The 24,472-nt window shown below is 47.1% G+C and overlaps 2 protein-coding genes across 2 annotated transcripts in view; one reads left to right on the forward strand and one right to left on the reverse strand.

Annotated features, from left to right (window-relative positions):
• NEK11 (NIMA related kinase 11) overlaps nucleotides 1-660 on the reverse strand; it is a 430,667-nt gene extending 430,007 nt beyond the window's left edge. The window contains exon 1 of the mRNA XM_075315207.1: nucleotides 370-660. The gene's annotated coding sequence lies outside the window, so the exon portion shown is untranslated. The remainder of the gene's footprint in view (nucleotides 1-369) is intronic.
• Nucleotides 511-21,260, forward strand: ASTE1 (asteroid structure-specific endonuclease 1). The gene is made up of 5 exons (XM_075315206.1): nucleotides 511-747; nucleotides 3,458-4,777; nucleotides 9,136-9,346; nucleotides 10,319-10,505; nucleotides 19,473-21,260. Exons 1-5 carry the CDS (start codon nucleotides 745-747, stop codon nucleotides 19,771-19,773), a joined length of 2,022 nt encoding a protein of 673 aa, XP_075171321.1. The 5' UTR covers nucleotides 511-744; the 3' UTR covers nucleotides 19,774-21,260.
• Nucleotides 21,261-24,472: the final 3,212 nt, after the last annotated feature.

Below are 24,472 nucleotides of genomic sequence, written 5' to 3' on the forward strand. Positions count from 1 at the left end.
TTCTCTTGTTCCAATATACACAAAGGAAATGACATGATTATAACAAAACGTGTAATTGCAATAATGTTCTATAGCTTTGTTGCCATAAAAGCAGAGGGGCCCAAAGACACTTCTTACACAGGGCCCCAAGCTGCATGTACCTACATAAACAATTATTACTACGTTTTGCTATGCAGTTAATACAACCTGACTCTAGTGTCCTCTGTTATCAGCCAGGCTTTTAGTGCTGACCAGCTGGATGACATGGTAACATTGCTCCCCCATGATCCTACCATCACACACTGTAGTAGATACAAGCTCACACAATCCCCCTTCGGTCTCCTGTGATGATATTGGTATCGCTATCTATATCGCGATATAACTATTTACCTTTCTATTCCAGGATTCAGCACGAGTCATCTGTTTTCTGCGCTGTCCCTGATCTTTGTTTACACTTCAGTATCTATGGAAACCGTTCGTCAGCAGGAGGCTTCCACATGCGTGTATAGAGCTGTTTCGTGATGACGTCATCAAGCTGCGCGCTGGTGTTCGGTTCCCTGGACTCGCTGGATCGTTCCTGTTTGTGGTGAGGGAGGGTCTTGGTGTGGACCCCCAGTGTACGAACCGTACGGTGTCCTGGTGCCTGAGATGTTACCTGCTGCGTCCTCCCCCAGGTGTCGGTTCTGATGGCGGCGGGCAGGAGCCGCTCCTGTACTGCACTCACATCATCATGTCACCTGACATCACAAGTCTCCAGTACACTGGATGGTAAGTGCAGCATGATATATTAATAATAAAAGTGTGTGATTGTTGCATGGATCAGCTTCATTTCTTGTGGAAGCAGGAGAGATCTAGTGACAGGAAACATAACTATGTTCACACAGTGCGTTTTTGCGGCATTTTTTTCTGCAGCAAAAGCTGCTCTTTTGGCAGTAAGGCTATGTGCCCAGCGTAAAGTCACTGCATGTCCGCTTCAGAGCGCAGCTGAAAAGCTCCGTTCTGAAACTTCGGTGACTGCAGAATTCGTGCGCTCTGGATCCTGCCTCTACCTATAGACAGAATGGAGACAGCATGCAGAGCGCACGAAAGAAGTGACATGTTGCTTTTTAGAATGCAGCGATTTGGCAGCATGCAAATCACCACGTTCTAAAATGCAACGTGGCCATGGATTAGGCACAATCTCCATAGATTGTGCAGGGGACGCAGGACGCATGCAGTTACGCTGCGATGCAATACGCAGCGTAACTGCATGCAAATACGCAACGTGGGTACAGAGCCTAAAGGCCCCGTTACACACGTCGATTTATCGTGCGATCGCACATGCCCCCATCGTTTGTGCGTTACGTGCAATTTGTTGCCCGTGTCGCACAAAGTCGGTTACCCCCATCACACGTACTTACCTTCCAAACGACCTCGCTGTGGGCGGCAAACATCCTCTTCCTGAAGGGGGAGGGACGTTCGGCGTCACAGCGACGTCACTCAGCGGCCGCCCAATAGAAGCGGAGGGGCGGAGATGAGCGGGACGTAACATCCCACCCACCTCCTTCCTTCCGCATTGCCGGTGGCTGCAGGTAAGCTGTAGTTCGTCAGTCTCGAGGTGTCACACTTAGCGATGTGTGGTGCCTCGGGAACGATGAACCTGCGTCCTCCACAATCAACGATTTTTTAAAAATGTGTCAACGATGGACGATAAGGTGAGTATTTTCCATCGTTAACGCTTGTTCGTTGGTGTCACACGCAACGACATCGCTAACGATGCCAGATGTGCGTCACGGAATCCGTGACCCCGGCGATATAACGTTAGATACATCGCTGCGTGTGACGGGGCCTTAAGGCTGTGTGCCCACATGTGCGTATTGCATGCAGTTACACTGTGCATTGCATTGCAGCGTAACTGCATGCGTCCTGCGTCCCCAGCACAATCTATGATTGTGCCTAATCCATGCCCATGTGGCGTTGTAGAATACAGCGATTTGCATGCTGCCAAATCGCTGCGTTCTAAAAAGCAACATGTCACTTCTTTCGTGCGCTCTTTTTGTACTCTCTCATTGCTTTCTATGGTGGAAAAACTGCAAAAACGCTGAAAGAGCTGACACGCTGCATCTTTCAGAAACACAGCAGTTTTTTATTAGCGTCAGAAAAAAACCCAAGTGTGTAATTTCTTAAATCTGATCACTTGTTAGCATAAAAGCAATGAAGAAAAACTCAACATGTGAACATAGCCTAATGAGGGTAGCTTAACATGGAGTTCTTTTTTTATGTGGATTTTGAAGCAGATCCCCTTCAGATACTTTTTAAATCCCCATACTATTAAAGGGCTTGTCCACTACTCGGACAGCCTCTTCCCGATTCCCGTGGGACAGCCCCTTCCCGATTCCCGTGGGACAGCCCCTTCCCGATTCCCGTGGGACAGCCCCTTCCCGATTCCCGTGGGACAGCCCCTTCCCGATTCCCGTGGGACAGCCCCTTCCCGATTCCCGTGGGACAGCCCCTTCCCGATTCCCGTGGGACAGCCCCTTCCCACTGCCCGTGGGACAGCCTCTTCCCATTGCTCGTGGGTCAGCCCCTTCCCAATGCCCGTGGGTCAGCCCCTTCCCAATGCCCGTGGGTCAGCCCCTTCCCAATGCCCGTGGGACAGCCCCTTCCCAATGCCCGTGGGACAGCCCCTTCCCAATGCCCGTGGGACAGCCCCTTCCCAATGCCCGTGGGACAGCCCCTTCCCAATGCCCGTGGGACAGCTCCTTCCCAATGCCCGAGGGAAAGCCCCTTCCCAATGCCCGTGGGACAGCCCCTTCCCATTGTCCGTGGGACAGCCCCTTCCCCTTGCCCGTGGGACAGCCCCTTCCCCTTGCCCGTGGGACAGCCCCTTCCCATTGCCCGTGGGACAGCCCCTTCCCATTGCCTGTGGGACAGCCCCTTCCCATTGCCCGTGGGACAGCCCCTTCCCAATCCTGTGTTTCCCCTCAGTAAAGTGGTAACACTTAGGCCAGGTTCACACGATCAGATTTCCGGTCCGAGTGCAATCTGTGAAAATAAAAAAACAGCACTCAGACCAATGTTATTCAGTGGGGGAATGCAGATGAATAATTTAAAATAGAAAAATCTCCCATCTGCCCCAATTGAGTAACATTAGCCCGAGTGCTGTCTGTTTTTCCTTGGATAACACTCGGACCGGAAATCTGGCAGTCTGCACGGGGCTTATACTGACCCTCGGTGCTGGCGCCGGCTCTCCCAAGAACAGGTAGCTGGTTAGCTACAATGGCCCTGATGGCCTATTTTTAGTGGGGAGTTTAACCTCTATGGAACTTCCACCAATCCTCAGTAAGAAGACGCTATTTCCCTGTTGTGTCCTCCATGACTGTGGGATCGCACACATCAGTGGCGCCTTCCATTGCTGATCGGTGGGGGCACAGATACATGTATCACAGTATGTGAATTGTTATTGGGGGCCATGTAAGTAATGTCTTCTATTCTTTAGATTTCAGACCCCTGTGATCTTATCCTCAACATGGGAATCCAAGGATTTATGACCTTCGTGTCTTCTCACAGTAATTTCTTCCACGAGTTAAAGCTGAAAAACACAAAATTGATCATTGATGGTAACAACCTGTACCACAAATTATACTTTGATTCTGGCCTGGATCTTGTTCACGGCGGGGACTATGACAAATTCACCGACGTCCTTAGTAAATTCTTTCAGAGCTTGTCTGTATGCCGTATACAAGCCTATGTCGTGTTTGATGGCGGCTGCGACATTTCTGATAAGAAACTGGAAACCCAAAAGCAGCGCTTTAGGGAGAAGATTAGAATGGCGCAAAGCCTTTCACATGGCAAGGGTGGCAGCGTGCTTCCTCTGCTGAGCAGAGACGTCTGCATCCAGGTCTTGAGAAACCTCCAAGTGCCCTTCGTCCAGTGCTTCTCAGAAGCCGATAGAGAAATAGTTGCCCTCGCCAATCTGTGGAACTGCCCCATACTTTCTTTTGACAGTGACTTCTGCATCTTTGATGTAAAGGCTGGATATTGCCCCCAAACTTCCTTCCAATGGAAAAACATTGTGTCCATGAAGGAGACTCGTGACTGCTATATTTCAGTCCGGAGTTTTTCAGCTCAGAAATTGTGCCAGTTTTATAATAACATGAATCTGGTTCTGTTACCGCTCTTTGCTGTTCTGACGGGCAATGATTATATCAGCTTGCCGGTCTTAGAAACGTTCTTCAGTAAGGTCCATTTACCAGTAGGCAATGCCAGTCACGGTGGCCGAAGACACTCTCGAATACATGGCCTACTGAACTGGTTGTCTAGATTTGCAGATGTGGAAGAAGCCATGGAAAATGTTCTGAGCCATCTGAGGGTGAAGGACCGTGACTCGGTCAGGCAGCTCCTGTATTGTGCCATGGAAGAATATAGCCTTTGTGATACTATAAACCTTGAGCAATATTTTCTAAGAGGCGCTTATACCTCTCCAACCGCAGTGAAGCTCACCGTCCCTGACTGGGTGCAGGTTGCTTTAGCAGGAGGGGAGCTGTCCCCATTGCTTAGTGATGCTTTAGTATTGAGAAGAGTGTTTCTTCATGCTCAAGTTGAGGATATTAAGAAGCCATCCTCTCATTTTGTTACAAAACCGGTGCGTAAATTGATCTATGCCCTGCTTCTAAATGCATCCAGTGATGAGGCGAAAAGAAGTAAGGAACTCCGAGTTCAGGAATTTGACAGACTGGAGACTAACGTCAGAAGATCCACGGTGGAGATAAGTTCTGATGAGATCAGTGAAAACCTCACACTTTGTAAACTTCCACAGGTAAGATTGTAAGTATGGGTTCAGATTACCGCTCTAACAAATATCAGTAGTTTGTGTGGATACATCTAAATGTCTCATTTATCCTTTGTGGAGCATGTTTCATCTGCAGGAGCACATGCTCCCCTGTCTATCAGTTCTGTTTTCCGTTAGAGTAGTGCGCTTCTAAAGATTAGCAATTCAGACCCAAGGCATGATTGCACCCCTGGCCTAAACTGTGCACTCACTGGTGCTGTAGCTGAATCAGAGGAGCGTTGGGACACTAAATCTAGCTGGATTGTAGACTTCTGAAGATTCACATTTTGGGCCAAAGGAATGGTGAAACCACTGGCCCTAACTGTACACACTCGATGTTACAGCAGGGTCACTAAATCTGGTTTCATTTTGCGCTCCATCAATCCTGCCAGGTTTAGGCCAGTTCCCACAGGCTCTATGAAAAATTGCGCATGCTGTATGAAAAAAAAGCCTACACGGGGCTGCTGATAAGTCTTTGGCTTTGTGATATTTTTTTGTTTCTATGGTAATAAATGTTCCATCACATAAAAAAGCCTTATGTGTCTAATATATGTTTTCAAAATTTTGTGTTTGTTGCTTATGACAACAGTGTTCTCCACACGCGGGAAAACAAAATGGCGGAGTCTAATGCGATATTCACAGCAACTGAGAGCAGAGGAGTGATTAAATTCATGTTTCTGCAAAGAAAGTCCGCTAAGGATATTCATGGTGATATGTCTCAGACATTGGGGGATCAATGTCCTTCATATTCCACAGTTAAGAACTGGGTTGTCAAATTTAAAACGGGCCACTTCAGCACCAATGATGAGGAATGTCCTGGACGACCGAGAGTGGTTGTTGTTCTAGTGATCATTGATGCTGTGCACAACCTCATACTGGAGAATTGACACATTTCAGCTAAAGCAATAACAGACATCATGGGGATTTCCCGTGAACGTGTTTGTCAGTATCCATGATCATTTGGACATGGGGAAGCTATCTGCAAAGTGGGTCCCCAAATGTTTGACAACAGATCAGAGAAGCATGCGAGTGAAAACTTCCCAGTCCATTTGTCAGTGTTTCCAGACTGATAAGAACTTCCTGCATCGACAAGTCACTATGGATGAGACCTGGATTTATCTGTATGAGCCTGAAAACAATCAGCAGTCAAAAGAGTGGACGCACAGTGGTTCTCATCCAAAGAAGTTCAGGGTGCAAAAATCAGCCACTAAGGTGATGGCGTCTGTGTTCTGGGATAAGGAGGGTGTGCTGCTAGTGGACTACCTTCAAAAGGGTTCCACCATCAATGCAAGGTATTACACTGAATGTTTGGACCAATTGAAGGCAGCTGGTTCCATCTGTTTCCAAATCTGAAGAAACACCTCAAGTAAACCAAATTTCACACCATTTCTGCTGCCATGGCTGCTACGGATGCCTGGTTTGAGGCACAACTGAAATCCTTCCGTTTGCTAGACTTACAGAACTTGGAATACCGATGTAAGAAGTGTGTTGACATCAGTGGAGAGTATGTGGAATAAATGTAAAGTTTCATCATCCTATCCCGTTTTTTTCTGGGTAAAGCCAAAGACTTATCAGCAGCCCCTTGTATAATTAGAGATGAGTGAACACAGACTTTAAAATAAAAAAAATGTGTGCATATATAGATTTTCAACCACTGCGCAAGCATCTCGGTGCTCAGGTATGCTCAGTCTTCAGCCCAGTACAGCAGCTTGCAGTGTTTGAACGGCTGGCACTGGCTGTAACAACAGCGTGATCGGACGTAGTGTGAACCAGAAGAGGGGGGAAAAAAAACATCCACCCTCTGTTTATGGCTGGCTTCATGTGGGCGAAGATCCGAACTGCCCAATCAGTGACTTCCATTGAGGTTCAGGTCAAGTCTGGATCCCAAGCCAAACTTTATCTAAAGTCCGGCTGAACCCACCAAACCAAACCACGGGCCCACTCATCTCTACCTATAACCACTACGCATGTTGAAAGAGGATTTCTAGACAAATAGTTACCATTAGATGCCATTAGCTCTCCAATATGGCTTGGTGAGATAAAGTTCTTCTACCAATCCACATATCCTATGAGCCCTAAGAGGGGATGAAGGTGGCCGTTATATGCAGACAGTGACATTATCATTTTATGATACTCGTATTTGCTCACATATTCAATTAGAGGGACATTCTACTTTCAGCAAATATTATTTTTTGTATAACACAAAGTTATTCATTTTTCAGATATAAAGTTTTATGCCTGTGTATTGCTGATTTCAGGACCTCTGCTTGCTTTTCTTTAGCAGCCTTCAGTATTTATCATCTGGTTGCACAGCTCACTACAGTACATATACCTTGTTTTTTCAAAAATAAGCCCTCCACCAAAAATAACCCCAGTCGCGGTTCAGTAATGAAATGTCCATGCAGATAAAAAAGTTAAAGAATCCTGCAGGACACTTCATTATTGAAAGCGGGCACCCCGTAATCATACTCTCCAGACGCCGAGCAGAGGACCTGCAGTGATCGCACCCCCGCACCCATCAGATCGCACCCATCAGATCGCACCCACACCCACCACATCCAGCAATACTGATTTCTTCTGGCTGGCAGAATCCTGAGACGCAGTGTGGTGGAGCACAAGCATAACTTCCTCCCATTTTCCCCTGCAGCCGAAGGCATTCTGTACCGCCGGATGTGGTGAGTGACGAGTGTGTGTGTGCGCGATCTGATCGGTGATTGTGTGTGTGATCTTATATGTGTGTGTGTGTGTGTGTCTGTGCACACAATCTGATGTGAGTGTATAAGTGTGTGTGTGATCTGATGTGTGTGAGTGTGTCAGCCAAAAGCGGGGGATGCAGCGTGCAGCACACCTGCTGGGAGCGCCCGCTGGAAATCACTGGAGGACCTGAGAGCCACGCAGACGTCCAGGCCCTGGTAAGTATGAGTCTCCTGGGAAGTATAATACACTGTCTTATTTTTGCAAAAACATGGTATCTGAGCTGTGGTTTCTAACAAGCAATGTGTCCATTAGTTGTCTATAGTGAAATTTTCTATTGAAGCTGTTGGATACTACTTTAACATTGATGTCCTACCCTTAATATACGTCGTCAATGTCTGATTGGCCGGGGTCCAACACCCCTGCACCTCCGCTGATCAGCTGTTCAAAGTGCAGATGGCAGCAGCAGGCGGCCAGAAATGTTCAGTTCCGGAGCTGCCCTGTCAACTGATAGCGGTCGGGTACTGCACATCCGCCTCCTATTCAACTCAATGGCAGGTGGATGTGCAGTACATGGTCTGTGCCATTATCAAAAGACAGAGCAGCGCCGGAACTGAGCATTTCCTGCTGCCACCATCTGCACTGAGAACAGCTGATCGGCGGGGGTGTGGACTGTCGGACCCCGACCGATCAGATAGTGATGACCTATCCTAAGGGAAGAACATCAATGTAAAAGTAGTACACAAACCCTTTAATTGATTGCAAGCAGCGATCTTGATGGCTGTGAGGCATCGATAGAAAAAGTATATAGACAATTGTATAAATCAGGGCTGTGGAGTCGGTAAGCCAAACCTTCGACTCCGACTCCGACTCCTCAAATTCTCTTGCACCGACTCCGACTCCGGCTCCGACTCCGACTCCGGCTCCGACTCCGACTCCTACATATATTGCTTAGTTAGGTGAAAAATTTATTGTAGTACATGAATATGTGTATGTGAACATCAGACATTTAATAATTTTTATGATACGATAATCAAGATATTTGGATAGAACATAAAATATATTTATTGGAATACAACTTTAGAACACAAAAAACTGTAATAAATTGTAAATATGTAATACACTATGTAATATACAGTAGATTACATATATATCTTGTGTGTGTATATACACTGTGTGTATATATATATATATATATTACATATTTACAATTTATTAGTTTTTTGTGTTCTAAAGTTGTATTCCAATAAATATTTTATGTTCTATCCAAATATCTTGATTATTGTATCATAAAAACAATTAAATGTCTGATGTTCACATTGTACTACAATAAATTTTTCACTTAAATATAAGCATTATACTAAATGTTATTATTTAGTAAAATATTCAGCACATTCTGCATTGCACTCCTGTCCCCAATTTATTATATATTTTAAGAGTCGGAGTCGGTGCATTTTATACCGACTCCGACTCCGACTCCGACTCCACCAAAATGAGCTCCGACTCCGACTCCACGACTCCGACTCCGACTCCACAGCCCTGGTATAAATTTGAATTTTAGAATAACAGATGTAGATGTGTAAGATGTAAGCAGCAATGATTGCCACGTCTTTGTTGGATTTGGATTCACTTCTATGTTCTATCCCTTTCAGCTTCCATTAGAAACACGCTTAAACCTTCTGCTGCGGAGCCTCGATGTGAAAATGAAGGACCTGGAGCTTGTGCCGCCTCCCTATAGACTTGTCCTGGCTATAATCTGTTACTGGAGTAGACGAGCAGAACCCAAAGTCAAGCCGCATCACATAAAAGCGCTGATCATGGGGATGGTTTGTGGTGTAGCAGGCAACGCTCATAATCAACCAGGCAAGAAAATGTTTCCTTTGTCTAGAAATCACTTTTATTCCAATTTCCAGGTGTATTCATCTGTGCAAAAGACCAGCAGCCCCTAAACCTGGATTTAGGGGGTCCAGATGAATACAAACACTATGCACCAGCTCTCCGCAGGCATTCTATACAGGAACTCCATTATTGCTACACGGAAAACCTTGAGGTTCTTAGTGCACGAGACCTGCTGCTTAGGCCAGTTTCACACATCCGGCTTTTCGCCGGTTAGACGGATGCGGTGCACGCCAGTACAGTGTATACAGTACACTGGCAGCGCAACAAGCGCCGGTCACATGCTGTCATGTGACCAGAGCATGTGACCCGGATTTTGCGGCGCTGCCACTGTACTGAATCATACTGTAATGACGTGTGCCGCATCTATCAAACCGGCAAAAAGCCGGATGTGTGAAACCGGCCTTAGCTAGCAAAGTATGTACCGCGGGGTGAAATGGTCGTCTACAGCTTCAGTCACATCTCAGTGATTTTTCTTGTATGCTGAAAAATGGTCGGAGTGTCATCAGCAAAGTGGAAGAGATTTAGTTCACGGGCATTGTATTTTTTGGAGCGGTCAAGTCTGCAGGTTGTGGGCTTTACTGGCTCCAGGTGCCACTCCATGTGCTTATCCACGGATGGATGCAAGAGATGGCTGATATTTACATGCACCAGTCAGATCCAAAGTCAGCCTGGACTGGCACATGCTGCAAATTTTGCCATTTTGGCCCTTTTGCACTAGCACACAGGCTGACATTGCTCCGTTTCCTCACACAGACTGTGGATGTAAACTTATCCTTAATCAAATCTTTTCTACATGGAACAAAATAAAAATTCGCCAGAAATTGTAGATCTTAAAATTGAAGTGACATGCTGTGGATTTTCACTGTGGATTACGCTCCTGTCAATGAAGAGATCATGTCCTGGATATTGATATGTGACCAATTTGTGCCTTCTCAGATGACCATGAAGAGGCCCTCTCATCACTGTGTGAGCAGATCAAGAGACTGCGGATAGAAGGAGCCCAGCACGGACGGCTGATTCTGGAGGACGTACATATATTGTGCCAGTGGCAGTGCTGTCTGCAGATATTCCTGCACCTCAATCAGCTGCTCTGCACACCACTCCCAGAGCCCGACATCACCAGGTCAGAGAGAACTAAGTCTATTGTACTTAGGAGGATCAACAACTGCAGGGGGTTAGATGGGTCCTACACACCCCATATCCAATATAGGCCTAGGATACAAAAATTAACCAAACTCCCCCAGTATGTGTGAGCTACAACCCAAAGGAACCCAGATGGCTGAGAACCGAGGTACCTGTATACACCAAGAGCAGATCATAAAGGCAGACCTCTAATTCTCACTACAATCCATGTGAGCCCTGGATGGGTGTAGGTAATAATTATACAAAATTATTACCTATAGGGTATAGTGTATGGTCTATAAAAACTGAGCACAGTAAAATACAATCCAAAAGGTCCAGTCATACAGATGGCCATTACAAGTCCCACTGGTAGGGTCTCCAGCCAGCAGCGTCTCCGGAAATAACGTGTATCCAGTCCAGGCATTAGCATGTGATGTCATTCACATGAAGGTACTTGCACAGCTGTGCTACATGTACATTTACAGACATGCATAGCTTTGTTACATTTACATTTCTGCTACATGTACATTTGGACATTTACACACAAACAGCTGTGCTACATGCACAGTTATATACACAGCTCTGCTCCATGCACATTTACTCATACACACAGCATTGCTCCATGCACAGTTAGACACACACAGCTCTGCTCCATGCACATTTACTCATACACACACAGCTTTGCTACATGTACATTTACTGATGCACACACAGCTTTGCTACATGCACATTTACTCATACACACACAGCTTTGCTACATGCACATTTACTCATACACACACAGCTTTGCTACATTCACATTTACTCATGCACACACAGCTTTGCCTCATGCACATTTGCACACACTAAACATTATCACATATTGCAGTTCCTGATGAGATCTGAACAGCAGTTGCAGAAGCTGAGCAGCTGAAGGACCTTTGACCTTGAGCAGTCACATGATCTTAAAGATCTTTGAGTTATTCGATTGGAAGGTCCTTCAGCTGCTCAGCTCCTGCAGTCTCCATTCAGCTCCAGGCAGCTTCCTCTCCTGTTTGGAACCAATCACACAGATCAGTGTGCGGCAGGAGGGTAGCCCCCTGCGATCGGGGAAGACACGCACGGTGTCAGCGTTTTCCATCACAGGAAGCTGCACACTCTATATATAATATAAAAATAAAACTTTTTTAGATGATGTTTTTTCACTGACGACAGGATAAACAATTAGTGATGAATTTATTTAAACATGAAAGCCAAGATACAGTCCAGGTTTTTGTGCAGTATCATCAGTGATCACCATTCAGAATTCATAAAAGGGAAGCCTGCTAGTTACCGTACCCCTACAGAAATAGAACCTGGTCTTCTGAAATGAGTAGGTCCTTTTGATCTATCCAGCCCACCGTACCTTCAGTGAGTGACCTCAAGCGCTAACGCTAGGACTTGACACACATACACTGTGTACATAATTATTAGGGGAGTTTTTTGACCATATCATCATTTTATGTAGATTTTCCAACCTCCGGTTGTATAAACCTGAATGCTTATTGGATGAAGCAGGTCAGGTGGTATATATTTCTGTAATGGGTGAGGATGGGGCTTAAGGATTTTAGCGCCTTTAATCAAGTTGTGCAGAATAATTAGGCAGCTTGTTTTCCTCAGGCAAAATGGTCCAAAAAGAGAATTATCGGTCTCTGATAAGACAAAATGTATTAAGTCTTACTGAGGGATTCTTAAAATAGTATTTCTTTTGTCGCTCCATTGGGAGACCCAGACAATTGGGTGTATAGCTTCTGCCTCCGGAGGCCACACAAAGTATTACACTTTAAAAAGTGTAACCCCTCCCCTCTGCCTATACACCCTCCCGTGCATCACGGGCTCCTCAGTTTTATGCTTTGTGTGGAAGGAGGCACACATCCACTCATCATCTCATTTTAGTTATATCGGTTGGAAGAAAAGTGGGCCCCCACGGGGCCCCCGGCATGTTCCCTTCTCACCCCACTATGTCGGCGGTGCTGTTAAGGTTGAGGTACCCATTGTGGGTACAAAGGCAGGAGCCTCATGCCGTCTCCTTCACCATCTCTTAGCGGCTCTGGGAGAAGTGGGATCCTGAGCGGTCATCCAGTCACTGGGACCGTGCTCCCTCCGCAGCCCCTGGGGGAATCTGTCGGACAGGAGTTTGTTTATCCTCAGGGACCGGGCCCTGCATCACTAAGGTACTCTGTACCCCCATGGGGGATGTGCATGGAGCGCCTTCATCCCGGACGCTGCAGCAGCTGCTTATTTGTGACGGCCGGCGGACTTCCGCGCCGACCGCGCCTGTTTGTCGGCCGCGGTATTAAATTTAGTCCCCGGCTTCAATTGCGGCCTAGTAGCAAAACTCCCGCCCCCGGGCCTGTCTATCAGGGATAAGGGCGGGACTGCCGACCTGACGTCGGCTGTGAGGGCCAGGGCATCCTGTATGTTCCTCCCCCCCTCACTGATCACTGTGGGGACTCCAGATTCCCGCACTTTTCTAACGCCGCCCACGGCTCCTCTCCTCCCCTGAGAGCTCCGGCAGCCATTTCTTTGGCATTCTGCCTGTGAAAGATTTCCTGGAAAGAGCTCTGCAACGCTGGGAGACCTAAGGCAGGAAATCTGGAGGGGACACACTCCGCTTTTTAGCGGTCGGTAAGCCACACCGGTCACCCAGTGCTGGTCCCCTTAGGGTGCCGGAATAGATACTATATATATTTATATATTTCTGTTCAGTCGGGCTGTATACCCTTCCCAATTACACTCAGTGATCACTCTCCTAGGAGACAACAGCATGTCGTCCACAAGGAGCAAGGGTGCCAAGACACAGGGTTATTTTGCGACCTGTACCTCTTGTGCGGCTAAGTTACCTGCGGGTTCCACCTACCCTCACTGTGAGCAATGCTCAACCCCTGTTTTGCTTCCACAACCGGAGCCTCGGTCACTAGTTGGCCCCTCGGCTCAGGTAGAATCCCTTGCTCCCCCTGTCCAGGCAACAGGGACAGAGTTTGCAGTTTTTGCTGAAAAACTCTGAGTCACTCTCACAATCCATGGCTCAGTCTATGGACAAATGGTCTGCCAAGCTGCTTGAAGCTTTGCAGTCCAGACCGGTCCCTACACAGGCCCCGGGCCCTGTTGGATCTTCACCCCCAGGCCCCTCTCTGCCCGCGCCGCAGCACGTTCCCAGGGGGGGCCCTAGGTCTCACGTGGAGGACTCCGGCCCGGACCACAGTCCCAAGCATTGTTGACCTTAGGGAGATCAACATATCCACTGCGGAGACACCATCACGTGTTTCTCAACGCAGTGATTCTAGAGCATTGCCCCCTGGGAAGTATGCAAATAAGAAAGCCGCGGAGACACCATCACGTGTTTCTCAACGCTGGCAGGAAACTAGCCAGGTCTTTCACCGGGAAGGAACAACCACGGGAAGGGCAGTCTCCAGTCAAGGAGACCACCTATACCAAACATGGTATCCATCCACAGACAGCCGTTTCAGGGTATTTGCCCCTCATCAGTGTGGAGTAGGAATCTGGCTAGTGGGGGCAATGCCTAGTAAAAGACTACTTAAGCAAGCATTGTTGACCTTAGGGAGATCAACATATCCACTGCGGAGACACCATCACGCGTTTCTCAACGCAGTGATTCTAGAGCATTGCCCCCTGGGAAGTATGCAAATAAGAAAGCCGCGGAGACACCATCACGTGTTTCTCAACGCTGGCAGGAAACTAGCCAGGTCTTTCACCGGGAAGGAACAACCACGGGAAGGGCAGTCTCCAGTCAAGGAGACCACCTATACCAAACATGGTATCCATCCACAGACAGCCGTTTCAGGGTATTTGCCCCTCATCAGTGTGGAGTAGGAATCTGGCTAGTGGGGGCAATGCCTAGTAAAAGACTACTTAAGCAAGCATTGTTGACCTTAGGGAGATCAACATATCCACTGCGGAGACACCATCACGTGTTTCTCAACGCAGTGATTCTAGAGCATTGCCCCCTGGGAAGTATGCAAATAAGAAAGCCGCGGAGACACCATCACGTGTTTCTCAACGCTGGCAGGAAACTAGCCAGGTCTTTCACCGGGAAGGAACAACCACGGGAAGGGCAGTCTCCAGTCAAGGAGACCACCTATACCAAACATGGTATCCATCCACAGACAGCCGTTTCAGGGTATTTGCCCCTCATCAGTGTGGAGTAGGAATCTGGCTAGTGGGGGCAATGCCTAGTAAAAGACTACTTAAGCAAGCATTGTTGACCTTAGGGAGATCAACATATCCACTGCGGAGACACCATCACGTGTTTCTCAACGCAGTGATTCTAGAGCATTGCCCCCTGGGAAGTATGCAAATAAGAAAGCCGCGGAGACACCATCACGTGTTTCTCAACGCTGGCAGGAAACTAGCCAGGTCTTTCACCGGGAAGGAACAACCACCCTGAAACGGCTGTCTGTGGATGGATACCATGTTTGGTATAGGTGGTCTCCTTGACTGGAGACTGCCCTTCCCGTGGTTGTTCCTTCCCGGTGAAAGACCTGGCTAGTTTCCTGCCAGCGTTGAGAAACACGTGATGGTGTCTCCGCGGTTTTCTTATTTGCATACTTCCCAGGGGGCAATGCTCTAGAATCACTGCGTTGAGAAACACGTGATGGTGTCTCCGCAGTGGATATGTTGATCTCCCTAAGGTCAACAATGCTTGCTTAAGTAGTCTTTTACTAGGCATTGCCCCCACTAGCCAGATTCCTACTCCACACTGATGAGGGGCAAATACCCTGAAACGGCTGTCTGTGGATGGATACCATGTTTGGTATAGGTGGTCTCCTTGACTGGAGACTGCCCTTCCCGTGGTTGTTCCTTCCCGGTGAAAGACCTGGCTAGTTTCCTGCCAGCGTTGAGAAACACGTGATGGTGTCTCCGCGGTTTTCTTATTTGCATACTTCCCAGGGGGCAATGCTCTAGAATCACTGCGTTGAGAAACACGTGATGGTGTCTCCGCAGTGGATATGTTGATCTCCCTAAGGTCAACAATGCTTGCTTAAGTAGTCTTTTACTAGGCATTGCCCCCACTAGCCAGATTCCTACTCCACACTGATGAGGGGCAAATACCCTGAAACGGCTGTCTGTGGATGGATACCATGTTTGGTATAGGTGGTCTCCTTGACTGGAGACTGCCCTTCCCGTGGTTGTTCCTTCCCGGTGAAAGACCTGGCTAGTTTCCTGCCAGCGTTGAGAAACACGTGATGGTGTCTCCGCGGCTTTCTTATTTGCATACTTCCCAGGGGGCAATGCTCTAGAATCACTGCGTTGAGAAACACGTGATGGTGTCTCCGCAGTGGATATGTTGATCTCCCTAAGGTCAACAATGCTTGCTTAAGTAGTCTTTTACTAGGCATTGCCCCCACTAGCCAGATTCCTACTCCACACTGATGAGGGGCAAATACCCTGAAACGGCTGTCTGTGGATGGATACCATGTTTGGAATAGGTGGTCTCCTTGACTGGAGACTGCCCTTCCCGTGGTTGTTCCTTCCCGGTGAAAGACCTGGCTAGTTTCCTGCCAGCGTTGAGAAACACGTGATGGTGTCTCCGCGGCTTTCTTATTTGCGGACCACAGTCCCAGACCGGCTAAGCGGGCACACTGGGAATCTTCCCCGACTTCTTCACGCTGCTCAGGTTCCCAGCGTGAGGACTCTCTGGAGGACGAGGCGGACGTCGCAGCTCAGGGCTCTGACACTGACGTTGCCCTCAATCTTGATACACCTGAAGGGGATGCCATAGTAAATGATCTTATCTCGTCCATCAACCAGGTGTTAGATATCTCTCCCCCACCGCCACCTGTAGAGGAGTCGACTTCTCAGCAGGAGAAACACCAGTTTCGGTTCCCTAAACGTACACGGAGTGCGTTTTTCGATCACTCTAACTTCAGAGATGCTGTCCAGAAGCCCAGAGCGGTTCCGGACAAGCGCTTTACTAAGCGCCTTACTGACACACGTTACCCCTTCCCTTCTGACGTTGTTAAGGGTTGGGCTCAATGTCCCAAGGTGGATCCCCCAGTCTCTAGATTGGCGGCTAGATCTGTGGTATCGGTTGCAGATGGATCATCGCTAAAGGATGCCACTGACAGGCAGATAGAGCTCCTGGTGAAATCCACCTATGAAGCCACGGGCGCGTCTTTTGCCCCGGCCTTTGCAGCCGTGTGGGCACTACAAGCTATCTCAGCTTCTCTGGCTGAGATTAATGCGGTTACACGTAATTCTGCTCCGCAGGTTACGTCTTTGACTTCCCAGGCGTCAGCTTTTTCTTCCTACGCCATGAACGCAGTTTTAGACTCTGCTAGCCGTACAGCGGTGGCATCCGCTAACTCTGTGGCAGTCCGCAGGGCCATGTGGCTGCGCGAATGGAAGGCAGACTCGGCTTCCAAGAGGTTCTTAACCGGTTTGCCGTTTGCTGGCGACCGATTGTTTGGCGAACGATTGGATGAGATTATTAAGGAATCTAAGGGAAAGGACTCCTCCTTACCCCAGTCCAAACCAAAGAGACCTCAGCAACGACAGATACAATCGAGGTTTCGGTCCTTTCGTCCCTCCGCCAAGCCCCAATCCTCTTCGTCCAGCAGGTCGGAGAAAGGCCAGAAGAACTCCTATGCGTGGCGGGCTAAGTCACGCCCCCAAAAGGCCGCAGGAGGCACTGCTTCCAAGGCGGCCTCCTCATGACTCTCGGCATCCCCGAACCGCATCCTCGGTCGGTGGCAGGCTCTCCCGCTTTTGCGACGCCTGGTGGCCACATGTTCAAGACCGATGGGTGAGAGACATTCTGTCTCATGGTTACAGGATAGAGTTCAGCTCTCGTCCTCCGACTCGTTTCTTCAGAACATCTCCGCCCTCCGAGCGAGCCGATGCACTTTTTCAGGCGGTGAACGCTCTGAAAACAGAAGGAGTTGTGATCCCTGTTCCCCTCCAGGAACATGGTCGCGGCTTTTACTCCAACTTGTTTGTGGTGCCAAAGAAGGACGGCTCGTTCCGTCCCGTTCTGGACCTCAAACTACTCAACAGACATGTGAGCACCAGACGATTTCGGATGGAATCTCTCCGCTCTGTCATCGCTTCAATGTCACAAGGAGACTTCCTAGCATCGATCGACATCAAGGATGCTTATCTCCATGTGCCGATCGCACCCGAACATCAACGCTTTTTGCGCTTCGCCATCAGGGACGAACACCTTCAGTTCGTGGCATTGCCTTTCGGCCTGGCGACAGCCCCACGGGTGTTCACCAAGGTCATGGCATCTGTTGTGGCGGTCCTACACTCTCAGGGACACTCGGTGATTCCCTACTTAGACGATCTTCTGGTCAGGGCACCCTCTCAGTTGGCGTGTCAAAACAGCCTTTCCGTCGCTCTGGCGACTCTCCAGCAGTTCGGATGGATCATCAACTTTCCAAAATCCAAGTTGACACCGACCCAATCACTGACGTACCTTGGGATGGAGTTTCATACTCAGTCAGCGGTAGTCATGCTACCGCTGGACAAACAGCTTTCTCTGCAGGCAGGGGTGCAATCTCTTCTTCGGGGTCAGTCACACCCCTTGAGGCGCCTCATGCACTTCCTGGGGAAGATGGTGGCAGCGATGGAGGCAGTGCCCTTCGCGCAATTCCATCTGCGGCCACTCCAGTGGGACATTCTCCGAAAATGGGACAGGAGGTCGACTTCACTCGACAGGAACGTCTCTCTTTCCCTTGCAACCAAGACGTCACTTCAGTGGTGGCTCCTTCCCAACTCTCTGTCGCAGGGGAAATCCTTCCTACCCCCCACCTGGGCTGTGGTCACGACGGACGCGAGCCTGTCAGGGTGGGGGGCGGTTTTTCTCCACCACAGGGCTCAGGGAACCTGGACTCCGATGGAGTCATCTCTTCAGATCAATATTCTGGAGATAAGGGCAGTGTATCTAGCCCTATTGGCCTTTCATCGGTGGCTGGAGGGCAGGCAGATCCGAATCCAGTCGGACAACGCCACGGCCGTCGCTTACATCAACCACCAAGGCGGCACTCGCAGTCGTCAAGCCTTCCAGGAAGTCCGACGAATTCTGCAGTGGGTGGAAGCCACAGCTTCCACCATCTCCGCAGTTCACATCCCGGGCGTAGAAAACTGGGAAGCAGATTTTCTCAGCCGACAGGGCATGGACGCGGGGGAATGGTCTCTTCACCCAGACGTGTTTCGAGAGATCTGTCGCCGCTGGGGAACGCCGGACGTCGATCTCATGGCGTCACGGCACAACAACAAAGTCCCGGCATTCATGGCCCGGTCTCAAGATCACAGAGCTCTGGCGGCGGACGCATTAGTTCAGGATTGGTCGCAGTTTCGACTTCCCTATGTGTTTCCTCCTCTGGCGATGCTCCCCAGAGTGCTGCGCAAAATCAGGTCCGACTGTCGTCGCGCCATTCTCGTCGCTCCAGATTAGCCGAGGCGGTCGTGGTACCCGGATCTGTGGCATCTCACGGTGGGTCAACCGTGGGCGCTCCCAGACCGCCCAGACTTGCTGTCTCAAGGGCCGTTTTTCCATCTGAATTCTGCGGCCCTCAGCCTGACTGTGTGGCCATTGGGACACATATTTAAGATTTATCTCAGTACAGGAACATTATTTTTTAGCACATCCAATTGTGGGACTTTTTTTTTTTTCGAGGGTCATGAGTAAACTGTACTTTGTTTGTGGGAAAGCCCATTCTCTGAAAAACGATGTATGCAGTGAGACAACTCCTTTTAAATAAATCACATTTTGGTACAACCAAGGCTATGACAATTAATCTCGAGCTGGTCTTCAGTGGCATTTAACCCATGTGTAGGGTTTGTCACAGACGACCACCATTCTTATTCACACCCGTAAACAAGTGTTACTAAATGAAGGACTTTATTAGGACCATTTTAGTTGTTTACAAGCAAACCTTTAAAATGACTCAAAAAAAAATAACATTTGTGACGTCTTTCACTTCAGACTTTACAGTGGTTCTCTTGTGTATCGCATGGTCCAGAAGCTAAAGACTCCATCCGCTGCAGCAGACATCTTTACATCATGTCCATGTCTGCAGAAGCTGTACCAGGACTGTAATCATGCTGTAATGGCTACCCTCCCTCAGGATCACTTCCAGAGTTGTACTAAGGTGCCATCAGGAAAGTCCAAGAAAAAAGGAAAAACAGGCAAAAAAGGTGTAAATCCCCAAGTGGTCAGTGTGGTGGAAAATCAGCCACAGTGTGAATTCAGCAACAGGTTTGCAGGCCTGGTCCTGGAAGACTGAGCTCTATCCTTAGTGGCACGGAAAGATGGATGCACTTCACAACTGGCCACAAGAACTAAGTCATTTTAATTTGCTGGGTTTTTTTTTTTTAACTAAATGAACCTATTGATAGATATCTGGATTACCAGCACCCCCATTGTATGTAAGGTCTTAGATCAGGGGGATCAGAGACATTTACACAGCCTCTGATTTACAAAATATCCACACACTGCAAAGAAAGTCCCATGTGTAAGGGAGAAGCAACACAGCCAAGGATCGCAACGCAATGTTCAGCCCAGCCGATGGCTGTCCCGACCAAAGTGGATGGCAGGGATTTCTGTGCAGTCCCCGCACTGCATTATCATCCTCGTTTGAATTATTTGGCCATGTGCTTCTTACCGTAACCTAACCAGCAGTGCCGCATGTCAGTTTCTGCTGCAAATCTACACTGCAAAGGGTGAACGCTGCTGGAAATACTGTGGGATTTCTTGCAGTGGATGTGTCCTGTGTGGACATACCTTTAATGTAATACCCTTTAAGCCTCTTTCACACGTCCGTATTTCCGAAATGTGTGCCATCACGCGTACTTGAGACACGGACACACACAGACCCATTAAATTCAATATGTTTGCACACACGGATTGTGTGTCCGTTTTTCTTCGGCAACACGAGTGTCACATGGACAGCACACTGATATGATCCGTGTGACATACCAGAGAAACTACAGGGGACATAAAAATAAAGAATTTTTATACTTACAGTACCTGTCTGCCTCTGCTATTGCTTCCGATCCCCCCCCTCATTATACTCATTGCATATTCACTGCACTAACTGCGGACCCGGAAGTAACAGCAGTGCCGAGGACAGGTAAGTATACAAGTTCATGCTGTCTCTGTGCTATCCGGATGTCACACGGATAACACACGAACACACACACCTTCACTACGGACTGTGAATACGTGTGTTTTACGTGGGCATGTGAAAGAGGCTTTATACGGTACAAACCCCTCACCCAAGACGTAAGGTTATGTGCACGCAGAGGTTTGAGAAACTCTGCTTAACTCCTTTCTGCCACGGTAAAACTCAGGTTTTTTCCTCCACTTCTTCCAAGAGCTATAACTACTTTTCCCCCCATATAACCATATGAGGGCTTATTTTTTTGCGGGATGAGTTGAACTTTTCAATGCCAAAATTAACTTTACCACATAGTGTACTGGAAAACGGGAAAAAAATTCCAAGTGCGGTGAAAGTGCAAAAAATAACCTACCATTCAGACTGTTTTTGGGAATTATTTTTACAGTATACTTTGTGTAGCCGTAAGATTCTCCTCAACAGTACGACTACACCAATACCAAGCTTGTACAGTTTTTATTCTTTTAGCAATGAAAAAAAAATTGTACATTTTGTAAAACAAAATAAATAAATTTAAAATTTTTAGATTGTGTCACCATATTCCAATACTCTTAATGTTTTAGTTTTTTGAGTCAGTGCAGCTGTGTGTTTCTATTGATGCCGTTTTGGAATAATTTTTATATTATATAATATATCTAATATATAAAGCTGTGTGTGTGTTTATATGTCCGCTCAAGGAATCTGCACCATCGCATTTACAATCACAACATTTTGCACAAACACGTAATTTGACTCAGGGAACATAATAGACTATGTTTTGAGGGAAAATTTTAACCCCGCACTTTAGTTATTCACCAAAAAACCTGCTTACATTAAAGTCAATGGAGCTGGGAGCTACAGGTCATTAATAGGAGCTGTGATTGGTTGCTATAGGCAACAAAGGACATTCTTAGCTTGTATGTAAGGTAATATATCGGTGGAGAGATGGACAGAGATAGAGACAGACAGGGAAAGAGGCAGGCAGTGAAACAGAGACAGACAGAGGCAAACAGAGAGACGGACAAAGACAGACAGAAAAAAAAGAGAGAAACAGAGACATAAAGAGACAGAGAGAGAGTGGGAGAGACAGACAGTTACTATCCTGGGCAACGCCGGGTACTACAGCTAATATATATAATTAATATGTATATATAAAGTTTAATTGCTCCTCATGGCATTTTTTTTTTTTTTACAGATTTACAGCCACCAAGTGATCGTTTTAGTGCCGATGGGTGCATAGACTGACTCGCCCCCATGCTGGCATGCTGCTAAAGGTCACTGTCAAACTCTTACAGCAGCATTAATAGGTTAACATTCACAGGTGGAGCTTTGCTAATCCCACGACTGTTAGTCAGGCCCTGGCTGTGTGTCACAGCCATTATCTGCCAGGTATTGGATGGTGTCACCCCATGAGCCCACTCCCTACCCCCAATACCGACTTGTGCCATACATGGCTGCACTCTGTAGCACTAAAGCATGCAAACATTAAATAAGAGCATTATGGACCTGCATTACTGCTATTGAAAACTGAAATATTGATATGGGGACCCAGCAAAGAGATACGCCTTGTTGCAGGCTGCTGGGCTCTTAAACTGGCCACTTTATATGCTAAATAGCGCAATTTTTCTCTTTTCAATAGCAATAATGCAGGTTGATAATTCCCTTATTTAATGATTGCCTGCTTTAGCACTACAGAGGGCAGCTGTCTATTATTTTTAAAGTTTATAGTATTTACAGTTTGCACCTGTTCACATTTGTCTGTTAAGATGTGCGGGTCAGTTTTTTATTTCATACAATACCATCTATGTAGAGTGGATGTTGGTAAAGGGTTTTAAAAAAGAAAAAAAAAATGCCCGGTGGGGAAAAATATGCATGTTACTTTGTTGAAGCATCTGTGGATAGAATCTGCTCCAAACTAGGTACTGAACAATCGAGAGGCAGCAATGAAACGATAAATAAAAAAAAAAATTCCAAAATGCTTCAAAAAGCTAAAAATGCTGCAAAAGGAGTATTTTCTGAAAATGTTTCCGCAAAAAAAAACCCCTTGTATACACTTACCCTAGTCATTACCCCAGTCATTAATATCTGATGTTTGGTCTAGCTAAGGCTAGTTTCACACTTGCGCTATTTTGATGCAAACGGAATCCGTCACTAATGTAGTACAGTTCATTTTACAGTGGAAGCGCGTTACTATGGCGCGTGTGTGTCATGCAGTACCCGCTTGTGTCCACATGATGTCGCGCTTCCACTGTAAATAAATGAACTGTACTACATTAGTGACGGATTCCGTTTGCGTCAAAATAGCGCAAGTGTGAGTGAGCCCTAAGGCGGGTATTGATACAATTTATTAGCAGATTAACCTGGCTGTGGTGGAATGTGCTGTTAACATAACCTGAATTGTACATAGAATAGGGTATGTTAACAGCAGCTCCATCTAAACTGCCTGAACATGGCAGCAAATATCAGTCTATGGCCACCTCTATGTAATTTGTGCCATACTGGAGCAGTATTGACACTTACCACATTTTGATCACAATGTCTCAGATTCCATATCTCCAGGAGATCCAGGTATCACGGATTGCACATGGACAACCCACGTGTGCGGTGAATCACAGCACATGGAGGAACATATGCATTTTTAACACGCCAGTGAAAAAAGTCTGTCTTTCACCGACGTGTGCAACAGGCCTTACGCAGATTTTTTTTTTTTTCCCCGGTAACTAATGTATTTGCTTTTGTGTTGAGATAAAGAATACATTTTGTGGAAGTAAAAAAAAAATCCTAAATATATACGGTAGATTTTCCATTTGATACAAATGACATTTTGAAGACGTGCGCTGAATTCCAGCACAGGGCACATCCCACAGCACATTCTGGGGGTCTGTATAGGGGAGTGCTAAACAGAGATTTCTATTGGATGCTCATTAAAGGATATAAACACTTAATGGAAAGGGGGGGGGGGCTTCTCCCCTTTTTAAATGTATTAAAAATAATCAGTGCAAAATTTTTAATGAAACATCATTTATCTTCTATACTGTGTTGCACTGTCGGCTGCAAAACCAGTTGTCTAAGACTCCGTCCCTTCTAACAGTGTTTGTAACTTCTGCCTCTTACCGAGCATCTGTCAGCTGATGTATAACCATAGACCACATCGGAGTTTAGTAAGCATCAAGTTTTATTCCTAGATTACAGGATTGGTTCATCACCTAAAATGTCCTTTCTAAATATCGCTTTACTTTTGTAATTAGCTTTATGATACCATATCCTACACTTCTCCCTATCTTGCTAATCCTTAAGTGGGTTGTTTTTTTTTTCTTTCACTTCCTGTGATGTTTCGTTTGAGAAGTCTCAAATTGGACTTCACAGAAGGCTGGAGCTGCACTCACTTCCCGCAGCGGCCATAAGGCATCAAGGCTGTAATTACTTACTACAATTTCTTGCATCGCGACCCTCTGAAAATGACCTAGATCCATGATGATTGATGCTGTGAGAGATGTGAATGCAGCACCGGCACTCTGCTTCTATCTCCGCCACTGTAGCTTCTGTAAAAAATGCCATCAGCGAGTGGAGATTGAAGCAGTGACAGCAGCGCTGCCCCACAGCTCCACTTTCAAGTGATTATTCATCAGGATACGAAGGCAGAAGCAGCGAGTGACACCAGGCCTGCCCCCTGATGACAGTTTGCGAGCAGAGCTAGATGTACAGCTGTGTTAGTGTACAATAGGAAGAATCACTTCGCTGACCATGTGCAAAAAGATCCAAGTCGTGAAGACATTAAGTGGTTATTCTAAAATGGTATCAATAGGATAATGATAGTTATCATAACTGT

The sequence above is a fragment of the Anomaloglossus baeobatrachus genome, chromosome 6, assembly GCF_048569485.1.
Source record: "Anomaloglossus baeobatrachus isolate aAnoBae1 chromosome 6, aAnoBae1.hap1, whole genome shotgun sequence".
Classification (NCBI taxonomy): domain Eukaryota; kingdom Metazoa; phylum Chordata; class Amphibia; order Anura; family Aromobatidae; genus Anomaloglossus; species Anomaloglossus baeobatrachus.

What these genes read in the sequence shown, in the direction of transcription:
- ASTE1 (XM_075315206.1), top strand. An exon ending in CAACGCTCATAATCAACCAG is followed by an intron (nt 9,347 to 10,318) that starts GCAAGAAAATGT and finishes GTGCCTTCTCAG; the next exon opens with ATGACCATGAAGAGGCCCTC. An exon ending in CCAGAGCCCGACATCACCAG is followed by an intron (nt 10,506 to 19,472) that starts GTCAGAGAGAAC and finishes CTTTCACTTCAG; the next exon opens with ACTTTACAGTGGTTCTCTTG.